This window comes from Balaenoptera acutorostrata, chromosome 10 (assembly GCF_949987535.1).
Source record: "Balaenoptera acutorostrata chromosome 10, mBalAcu1.1, whole genome shotgun sequence".
Classification (NCBI taxonomy): Eukaryota; Metazoa; Chordata; class Mammalia; order Artiodactyla; family Balaenopteridae; genus Balaenoptera; species Balaenoptera acutorostrata.
This window is the reverse complement of record NC_080073.1, coordinates 71,397,612-71,409,148: the sequence shown is the minus strand read 5'-3', so window position 1 is coordinate 71,409,148 and position 11,537 is coordinate 71,397,612. Positions and strand designations below refer to the sequence as shown.

At 42.8% G+C, this 11,537-nt stretch overlaps 1 protein-coding gene across 1 annotated transcript in view; it reads right to left on the bottom strand.

Annotated features, from left to right (window-relative positions):
* Positions 1-5,019: 5,019 nt before the first annotated feature.
* Positions 5,020-11,537, bottom strand: part of DNAH8 (dynein axonemal heavy chain 8) — a 337,653-nt gene continuing 331,135 nt past the window's right edge. The window contains exons 92-93 of the mRNA XM_057555266.1: positions 8,752-8,873; positions 5,020-5,590 (exon numbers count right to left, since the gene is read on the bottom strand). Coding sequence (XP_057411249.1) covers positions 5,303-5,590; positions 8,752-8,873 — 410 coding nt within the window. The 3' untranslated portion in view covers positions 5,020-5,302. The remainder of the gene's footprint in view (positions 5,591-8,751; positions 8,874-11,537) is intronic.

The following is an 11,537-nucleotide window of genomic DNA, read 5'->3' as shown; positions in this document are numbered from 1 at the left end:
TATTAAGTCACAGACCTCATCGTAAGCAACGATGAGCACCCGGATCTTTGAGTCTTTCTTCAGAGACCCTGGCAGTTATTCATAAGGACTTGGCTAGGAAAACAGCTCTTTTCCCCAAATTGTAATGACAGAAGAAACATCCAACTAGACTCCCCAGGCTATAACCTGCTATGTCTTTCTTTTTTTTTCCATTATGGTTTATTACAGGATATTGAATATAGTTCCCTTTGCTATACACTAGGACCTTGTTGTTTATCCAGTCTGTACGTAATAGTTTGCATCTGATAATCCCAAACTCCCACTCCAACCCTCCCCTGCCCCCCTCCCCACTGGCAATCACAAGTCTGTTCTCTATGTCTGTGAGTCTGTTTCTGCTTCGTAGATAAGTTCACTTGTGTCATATTTTAGATTCCACATATAAGTGATATCGTATGGTATTTGTCTTTCTCTTTCTGACTTACTTCACTTAGTATGGTCATGTCTAGGTCCATCCATGTAGCTGCAAATGGCATCATTTCATTCTTTTTTATGGCTGAGTAATATTCCATTGTATATATGTACCACATCTTCTTTATCCATTCATCTGTCGATGGACTTTTAGGTTTAAACTGCTATATATTTCAACCATCCCTGCTTACTGTTCATCTCATCAACTTAGTTTCTGAATGCCCCAATTTGGCCTCCATACCATCTTTCACATGACTTGTTTTACTTCCATTCTAATGGTCTCTCTTGTTCAATGCCCACTTCACCTTGTTGGGTGTAGAGCAACAGCCTCCCCACTTCCGTTCCTGTATCAGTCCAGAACCATCAGTGGTTCCCCACTGTCGTTCCATCATATTCCCAACATGCCCCCCTCCCTCGACATGCCCTCCTTTCCCATCATTTGCCTACACTTACCAGTCAAATGGGGTCAATTGCTGTTCATTCCTTCTTGCATTCAGTCAGCACTTGCTGGGGTGCCAAAAGCCAGACTCTCCTTTCAATAAGCTTTCTATAGAATGAGGAGCCAGAGACACATGTTATTAATTCCCAGGGTGAAAATCCCTAAATTCAGTTGCAATCAAAGTGCAGAAGGAGCAGTAAATCCTACCTGGGGGAGTGGAGAGGGGTCACGAAGTCCTCACAGAGGATGAAGAAAGGATCAAGTGCTGTAGGGAGAACTTTTATTCACAGCTTTATTGAGGTATAACTGAGGTACAATAAACTACACACGTTCAAAGTGTACAGTTTGGCACATTTTGACACATGTGAAATCATCACCACCATCAAGAGAATGAACACATTTCTCACCCCCCAAAGTTTCCTCCTGCTCCTTTGCAATCTCTTTCTCCTGCCTTCGCCCCACTCCCTACCCCAGGCAACCACAGATCTGTTGTCACTATAGATCAGTTTGCATTCTCTAGAATTTTGTATGAAAATGGAACTATACATTATGCACTCTTCTTTTGTCTGGCTTTTTTCACTCAGCATAATAATCTTGAGATTTGTCTATGTTCATCCATGTCTGTTCATCAACAGTTTGTTCTGTGTTACTGATGAGCAGTATTCTATAGAATGGGTGTACATAGTTTGTTTATCCATACAGCTGTGGATGGACATTTGAGTTGTTTCCGGTTGTTGGCTATTACAAATAGTTTCTATGAACGTTCACGGGTAAGTGTTTGTAGGCACAATGCTATTATTTCTCTTGGGTAAATGTCTAGGAGTGGAATGCCTGGGTCATGTGTTCAACTTTTAAGAAACTGTCCAACTGTTTTCCAAAATGGTTGTACCATCTTACATTTCCTCTAGCAGTATATGAAAGTTCCGGTTGTTCTGTATGGGAAAGTATTTCTTGATAAGGGAACAACATAAGGATGAAAATATGTGTGATGTTCAGGGAACATCAAATAGTCCTAATGGCAATTGAGCAAGTTGAGTGATGGGGTGGGCAACAGGCAGAAATTTTATTTTAGGCTAGCTCACGGAGGGCTTTGGTATTTGGAGTATACATTCCAGGAGACGGAAATTTTTTGAAGGCTCTTGAGGAGGACTTTACATGGTCTGGTCTCTGTCTCTGGACGTTCCATGTAGTTTCCCATCTTTATACTGTTTTTTTCCCCTCACACTGTTCCCTTCCTTAGAATATATCCATCTACTGTCTTGGTACCATCTTGGTACCATCTATGGAAAGACAAAGACCCAACTGAAATGCTAACTTGTCTTCAAGTTCATCCCTCATCCCTGAGTTTAACTATTCCTTTGTACTTCACCCATGGCCCTGAGTCACACCCATATCACAGGTGAGTCCCCTATTCACCTGAGGTTTCTTTGACAGAAGAGAGTGGGGCTTGTTCATGCAACGTCATCCTCAAGACTGGTCCCTTTCACAAGATGTATCTTGAGACACTTCTTTTTTGGTCTTATTTTTATGCAAAATCCAAACTAAAATAACATTTTAAATCAGCAAAGGTATAAATCTCATTGCTCATTTTGCCGAGACCAAAATAAGAATATGTGGACTGACTCCAAGGAGGACCAAAAATTACTTTTTTCTCTCTCCCAGCTTCAGTCGGTTTAACCACTTAGTCTCTGATCTCCTTTGCTCTTTTATGCTCACTAGGTCTCCCTCACTCAAGTGTGGAAATTATGTAATTAGTAAAAGAGTTAACAATTTTTCTGAGAAAATGGTTATGTGCTTATGCAAGTTCAATGGCTCAAACATCTAAGGAAACCATTAAGCAAGCCTGGAGAAAGCAAGCAGATCTGGACCCCAGCCAGCTCTGCAGAACTAGGGAGAGCTGAGAGGTACCCACCGTGAGGAAGATCATTTTCTGAGGCACCGCTTGGAAGCCAGGTGCCCATCCCTGAGGAAGACTCAGCATTCATCTCTCTCGCCTCTGTGTTGACACACAACAAAATAATCAGCAACCGCGGAGAGTTCCCAGGAAATGCGACGTGTGTAGCCTTAAACAGTCTGATCCATGATCTTTGCTAGATTCACATCCTTCCCGTCTCTTTCCCAAATTTTCCATAGGACATTCAAGTCATTAGAAAACATCAAACCTGATTGTTTTTCTCTGAAAACCTACCATGACATCCAGGGGTTTAGATTATGCAATTTGCCTTCAATAATTTTGGCAACTGGATAGGAATATGAATAAAATATGTTTTATTTGGGAACCTGTAGTTTGGTTTGCTGTAATGTGTTTTACTTCCACTCTGCTCACCCAGACAGGCAGTTGCTTCCAGATTCTAGCTTCCATTCAGGACATTGTTTCCAGAGGATGCCATCTTTTCCTTTAGTGTGACTACAGGCTGAGGGAAGTACCAAAACACTTGGGCCAGGGCCTCAGTTACTTGATTTTCTTTTCCCTTTTCCTTCTTTTTTTTTTTTTTTTGGCTGCACAGAGCAGCTTGCGGGATCTTAGTTTCCCACCCAGGGATTGAACCTGGGCCACCACAGTGAAAGCACTGAGTCCTAACCACTGGGCCACCAGGGAATTCCTCATTTACTTGATTTTTTAAACTGCCCTGGAGGGTTCTATGGCTTTGACATGAATCAGTATCAGGAGCACACCAGAGGCCACGGCTACAATTTGCATCCTATAATATATTTTCCACTGTTTGAAAATACACTAGACTATGGTGGAATTTCTTCTGGGTTCTTCCCTGGACACCTCTCTGGGCTATTGCTTGGCCGTCTCTGATCAGGGTGACACAAGGATGAGAGGGGAGCAAGGCAACTTGAAACACCCCCTTCCTTCAGAACAGACAGAGGGAACGAAGCTTGTGGATTTAGCTGGGGACAGGCAAGAGGATTCTGGATGGGAAAACCAGTAGAGACAATTCTTCACTATCCAGAAGCTGCATGAACATTCAATATGAGACCCCATCTGTTTTGTTAAATTGACAATTTCCTTCAGCAGGAAATAAAGGTTCATATCGAGTTTCAGACTAGCTACAGAGTAAGAAATGGCTTCACTTTTTAAAGACTTGGCTTTTTAAGGGATTCAGCATGTAACCTAATTTTATTTGATGGAGTTTGTTTTTCTTTCTCCATTCGCTGCCTAGAAATGTGTGCTTCGTTATCTCCTGCGGAGTTGAGGTTGGGAAGAGAGAGCTGGAGACTCAGAGTTCTCTGGGGCTCAAAAGCACTTAAAAAGATAATATTAAATAAAATTATAATAAATTGCAAGAGCAGCCATCCCAGTGGATTTTCTGTTTCAAATACTTCACACCACCAGCTATAACTCCTAAGGCGGTACCGACTGGACCCCTCCAGTTTCCATTTCACAAACACAGAGAGAAGACCAAACTCAAACGAGCAAAGGATAACACATTAGCATAAACTCACACATGGGTCCATTTTATTCAAGGGAAAAGTGGGTTTTATTTGAGAGAGACGATTGCATCTGCTAGACTCCTTTTAGGATGCAACAAATTAATACTTATAGTTTTTAAAAATTCAAACATTCTGAAGTGTTCTAACATGAAGATAGGAGTTTACCTAAAAATAATAATAATTATAATGGAATATGATTGCCTGGAATAAAAAACCTTACTTTAGAATTGTCTTTTTAAATATTGATATGAGGCTAAATGTCCATCGACAGATGAATGGATAAAGAAGATGTGGTACGTATATACAATGGAATATTACTCAGCCATAAACAGGAACAAAATTGGGTCATTTGTAGACATGTGGATGGACCTAGAGTCTGTCATACAGAATGAAATAAGTCAGAAAGAGAAAAACAAATATCATATATCAATGCATATATGTGGAATCTAGAAAAATGGTACAGATGAACCTATTTGCAGGGCAGGGATAGAGACGCAGACCAAGAGAACGGATGGGTGGACACAGAGGGGGAAGGGGGGGGTGGGATGAATTGGGAGATTAGGATTGATGTATATACACTAACTACCATGTGTAAAATAGATAGCTAGTGGGACTCTGCTATAAAGCACAGGGAGCTCAGCTTGGCTCTCTGTGATGACCTAGATGGGTGGGATGGGGGGTGGGGGGGGAGGTCCAAGAGGGAGGGGATATATGTATACATATAGCTGATTCACTTCGTTGTACAGCAGAAATGAACACAACATTATAAAGCAATTATACTCCAATAAAAAATAATAATAAACAAATATTGATATGAGGGAAAACACATACACACAAGCAATTGTAGGATATCAACTTTTTAATTTAGAAAGAGTAATCAAGCAATTATCAGGGAGAAAAGATATGCCTCACCAAGTCTCTCAATAGCACTGGCCACCCACGTGGCTCCTCTGCCCTCAGCAAGTGGAAATGAACTTACTTGATGTCACACAAAAGGGCCACACCTCTCAAGATCCAGTGATCTGGGGACAGGACTGTTCGCAAATACACCACGGTGATGAAGGTCAAGTCAGTTCGCCTCGGTTTCTTGTAAATAGGACACACATACAGCTTGGGGTCCTTGGGCGCCGTGGAATTCATGGCGAAGATGTGCAGCACGGGCAGCTGCGTGAAGAGCACCTTGGGGGTGGATTCCGTGAGCTTCCCGTTCCGTCTGTCCCAGGCTGCTCCATCCAAGTACAGCCCATAAATATACACACCTTCCTGGAAGAACCAAGCGTAAGGTAACATGAATTTTTTTAAAAAATTAGGTGCTGTGAGATGGGCATCCGATGCTGTGATAAAGGTTGTCAGTTTGGAAAGGAAATGTACACCAATCTTAAAACACTACCAGAAGAAGAAAACACCACTGGACGCATTCCGTTAGCGAAATACTGAGCCCAGTGTTCCCCTGTGGCATAGCCTGAGGCTATGAGCACTGTTGAAATGTTCCTATTACTGGGGATTTGAGCCTGGGGGTGGCCTGCCTGGGACTGCGAACTTAGCCAGCAGCACCAAATCGCCTCTGCAGGGAGATGAAAGTCCCTGACAGGGGTGGTGGGAGCACAGAACAGGATTCAGAGCTGGATGCCACTCGGGATCTCAGCCTACGCTGGCCAAGCCAACATGTGGCTCTAATTTCATCTCGGTTGTCGGATCTAGTGAGACGAGCAGCCAGGTCTGACAAGCAGCCAGGTCTGGCCAGCAGGGGTTCGAGCAGGTGTGATGGAGAGAGCAGGTGTGATGGGCGGAGGGGGGTGGTGGTGAGGGCGGTGAGAATTGGTCCAAGAGTGGCTGACCTCATCCTTGTGTCTCTGTCATTCACACAGTAAGACCTGCCCTCAAGGGCCTCATCATTAAATCAGGAGACAAGACACACACACACACACACACACACACACACACACAGAACAAAATGTAAAAGACATGACTTGAATACCAGCACACGCTTGTTAGAGGGGCTGCCGGATGAACAGCACTGACTGAGGCTAAGTGCAGTGACTTGAGGTGAAAGGTCAGTAAGGGCTGGAATGCTCGGGGACCCTTGTGGAGGAGGTGGCCTTGAAGGGTGGGCTGCGTTTGGAAAGATAGAGGAGAAAGGGTGGGCATCCCAGGGAGGAGCAATACTACAAAGAAAGGATGGGCAGCAAAGCCCAAGCATTTTATAATATTTAGCAGCAGGTTCAATGGTTATGAAAAATAAGTTAGGGCTTAACTGTGGAAGAGTGTAGATGCCAGACTGAAGAGCTTGAACTTTATTCTGTAGGCAGCGGGGAGCCATAGAACATGTACTCAGTAAGAAAAAAAGTCTAAAGGGAATCACGGTGGAGACTCCAATAATCACGTAAGATCATAAGATATACTTATGTAGAAGATGGTGACCATTTTTCCATTTCCAGTGAGGATAGGGTAAGGGGAAGTAAAGGTAGATTATAATAAAAGAGAGGGAGATTAGCTGCAAAGTGTTTTCTGGAATCCCTCATGTGAGCTAACCGTATAAGAACCATAATTTTTGAACCAAAACCTGAAGTACATGATTTGACAGTAAAAGCATGCGCAATCCCAGAAAATCAGGACATATGATACCATCATTAAGTCAGTAGGTGACAATTACCACATGAAAATACAACCACTTAGGCATCATCCAATAGTAAACTGTATCCTTCTAGGCTCCTTTCACTCTAAGAACTTTACAAAGTCGTAGTTAGAAGGTGTTGTGGATTGAATAGTCTCTTGCAAAAACTCATGTCCACCTAGAAGCTCAGCATGTGACTATTTGGAAATAGAACCTTTGCAGATGTAATTAGTTAAGGTCATAGTGGATGAGTATATGACTGGAGTTCTTATAAGAAGAGGAGAAGATACACAGAGATACACACAGGGAAGGAGGCCACGTGATGAGGTAGGCAGGGGTTGGAGTGATGCAGCTACAAAGTCAAGGAGCACCAAGGTTTGCCAGCAGCCACCAGAAGCTAGGTGAGGGCCATGGAGCAGATTCTCCCTCAGAGCCTTTAGAAGAAACCAACCTTGCCAATGCCTTGATTTTGGACTTCTGGCCTCCTGAACTCTGAGAAAATAAATTCCTGTTTTTTTTTTTTGTTTGTTTGTTTTTTTAAGGATTTTCTTATTTATTTATTTATTTATTTATTTATTTATTTATTTTTGGCTGTGTTGGGTCTTCGGTTCGTGCGAGGGCTTTCTCCAGTTGCGGCAAGCGGGGGCCACTCTTCATCGCGGTGCGGGGACCGCTCTTCATCGCGGTGCGCGGGCCTTTCTCTATCGCGGCCCCTCCCGTCGCGGGGCACAGGCTCCAGACGCGCAGGCTCAGCAATTGTGGCTCACGGGCCCAGCTGCTCCGTGGCACGTGGGATCTTCCCAGACCAGGGCTCGAACCCGTGTCCCCTGCATTAGCAGGCAGATTCTCAACCACTGCGCCACCAGGGAAGCCCCCTGTTGTTTTAAGTCACCCAGTTTGTGGTACTTTGTTAACAACAGCCTTAGGAAACTAATACAGATCTTGGTACCAGGAAACAGGATGCTGCTGTAACAGATACCTGAAAAAGCTGGAAGAATTTTGAAGGCATAGTTGAAAAAGCCTATGTTTCCTTGAATCTAGAGATTGTTGGTGGAAATATGGAGGTTAAAGGTGCTTCTTCTGGTGGGATCTCAGACAAAAATAAGGACCATGTTATTGAAAACTGGAAGAATGGTGATCCTTGTTATAAAGTGTCAAAAAGGGCCAGAACTTGGAAATCATCTGGTCCAGCCCCCTGATTTGACAACTGAGGGAATAAGAATCAGAGAAAGGGAAAGAGGAACTGAGATTTACTGAATATCTATGTGGGGTCTGGAACCAAGCCCAAATGATCCTATTGAAGTCTCACAGCTATCTTTATTGAGGTTGAATTATCATCCTCATTTTACAGATGAAGAAGTTGAGGCTCAAAAGAGTTAAAGAACTAGCCCGAGTTCAAAGGGCAGGTAAGTGTCCCAGCAGTGGCTCCCAGGGGTGTCTGCTTATCTTAAGAGCCTCTGCCCTTCCCCCACCCAGGTGTCCTTCCGCACAGGATCCTGCAGCTCTTGTCAATTCTGTGAGTACCCCACAGCAGTGGATGGAGACGGGTGGAAAATCCTTTTCAGTAAACACAAGTGTAACTTGTAATTACAAAGAAATGCAGTCTGGGGAGTTCCCAGTGCTTGTCATTCATTCCCACTCTGGCAAATGCTGGAGGTGTTGGCATGGAGGTCTCCAGGTTACAACCAAGGAAACCCTCGCTGCAAAGCCAAAGGACTTAATGGAGACACTTATAGGTCAGTGTTCAGCAGAACTTGAACTTTGAGCCCCAGCTCCAGGACTGTCCCTGCTGTTGCCCATTGGCACCTACCGCAGGGGGTGACGTGATCTCCTCCTTGGTCTGCCGCAGAACTTCGTTGTGGATGGTCACAGAGTCCAGGGCCCAGCCTTTGTGGGCACGGGTCACTTCTTGTCTCATTGCCGTGAGGAAGCCTTAAAAAAAGAGAAAGAAATGATTTTGATGCCTTGGTGCAGTCCACTCTAGAAACAAGAAGGGGGTCATGTTAGTTGCTTATCCATCTCCAGATGCGTGCCCACCCAAGAGGAGTTGAGATCAAACCTCAGGGGGGATATTTCTTTCAGTGTTTCGTTTCAATGAGCTAAATATGCCTTACCAGCTGACAGCAGGAAAGCAGCACCCTCTCTGCCTCAGACAAGGTCTTGGCTTAAAATTCTCCTGGGATTTCAACCACTCAGGTCTGCTAAGGGTTGTAACCCAGTGCTAGCTTATAGTCTCTATTTGAAGATCCAGTATCTAGGAATAAGACTGAAATGGTCAAATATTCTGAGAACAGCATTCCAATTAAAACTTGAATCAAACCATTATCAGCGTCTATTTGCTATCATGGAACAATTTCATTTAGTCTAAGGAAATAAGGCATAATGCCAAAATAGAAAGCCCGACTTTCAGTTTGATCAAACAAAGCAATCACACTGGAAAGGAAAGCTCCATGTTTTAATGTGCATAATACAGTTATTTTAAGACAATACATGGTTCTGTATATTGTGGCCTTTCTTTAAACTTAGTATTTACAAATCATGCCATTCAATTCAATAAGAGAAGTCTATCTTGTAGAGCAGCATTTGATGTTTAAAAAGTATACCTTAAACTTCAACATGAACTTCAAAATCTTAGGAAAATTTATCTGTGACCTATATATTATATTTTGGCCTCCATGTTAATACTGGAAATCATGAGGCCCTTTACTCATAATCACGAGTAAATTTTGGAACCTGTGTGTCCCTACTACTCCTAGATTTGTGAACTCTGAGAACTTTAATGCACAAACCACCACATAAGTGATAATATTTTATCAGGTGTGAGTGGAGTGGAAAGAAGAGGGGAAGTTACAAGGCATAATGGCAGGCGGTGAGTTAATATCCCTTGGAATTAGAAAGAAAGAATAGGACCCTAGCCTGCTTAGTGAGAAAGTCAAGTTCTCTCCATTCTCAAGCCCCTCCCTCATTATTAAATTAGACACTTGGGGAGGTACTCATTCATTCATTCATTCATTTGTTAAATCTCTTAGGAGTGGCCACCATGTACCAGGTACTGCTCTAGGTGAGATGCCCACAATGATGAAGAGGCCATCCACGAACCCTGCATTCAAGGAGCTCAGTCTAGAGGGAATGTAGACATACAACACGATGTCGTTATGCGTAAAGAGGTGAGAACAACGTGGACCACTCAGGAAGACAGCTCAGGGAAGGCTGAATTGAGAAGATGAAGTTGAAGATGAGTCTTGAAAGGATATGTAGGAGTTTTCCAGATGGGACGATTCCAGTTAGAGGAACAGCACGTGCAAAGGCATGCAGGTCTAGGCTAAAGGTGACTTGGTGACTTTGGACTTGGTGACTTTGTGGATGGTGGGAAGCCACTGAATATTTGAAGCAGGCAAATAATTTGGTTGTATTTGCATCTTATAAAGTTTACTCAGAGCCCTCACTAAAACAGGATTTGGGTGCTCAAGAAGAACCCTTGCATTAATCCAAAAGAAAAGTTGATCAATCAACCAGAGTAGCTGATTGAAGGACTTTTATAAATGATTCTTATAAGGTCGTAGTTTCATAAAACCAAGAGTGCCTAGTAGGAAAGGATGATTTTACGACACAAAATGTTAACTACAGGGAATAGGAAACATGGTGGAAGCTTGTCTGGCAGCAACTGCTGGTCAAGGCCTATCCATACTCTACGTGTGGAGTCACTTGAGGTGATCTGATCAGTGTGATTATGTTGACTTCCATTTTAAATACTGGGGATCCCAATTTTTAGTAGTTAACATGTTGTGTGTTTGGTAGTCAGGTATATATGACCACAATAATAAAATCCAATTCTCCCTTCTAAGTGACTCTATGAAAATGTCATTTTCATCACTCAACATTAAGCTTGCATTCATGTGGAGTATCAAACACTGTGTATCCATGTAGAGTACCTGGAATTAAATTGACTCTATTTTATGATATTTTAAAATTCATCACTGATCTATGAATCTATCAATACAAGGTCATAATGCACAAGGCATGAAACCTGGTCTTAAGCATCCATCTGCACTAGTTGAATAACTGGATTTTTCTACTATATTTTAAGTTCCAAATAAATTGCAAATTTGACCTCACTCCACATGGCACTCAGGACAATGCCATAGGTGCCAGGGGAGGGATGAGAGGGGTTCTCTCTTATGTAACACAGCCGAGACAAAGATTTCAGTCATTGACGGAGAGCTCTGAAAAACTCTAGTGTGATTAAGGAGAGACCATCTTCTCTCTTCTCCCTCCTGGGGAATATGCATGATGTTGCCTAGCTGACTTCAACAATAAGCCTCTTAATGTTTAGGAAGCACTCTTGCCATGTCAGTAGATGAAATGTAGAATACATATTACCTTGAGCTATTAAGAAAGGAACATGTTAAATAAATAATTTGAGGCCTGAGAGTGGAGGGTAGGAAACTGTTCCATGGGAACACTCTTGCCATGTCAGTAGATGAAATGTTTAGGAAGCACTCTTGCCATGTCAGTAGATGAAATCTAGAATACATATTACCTTGAGCTATTAAGAAAGGAAAATATTAAATAGATAATTTGAGGCCTGAGAGTGGA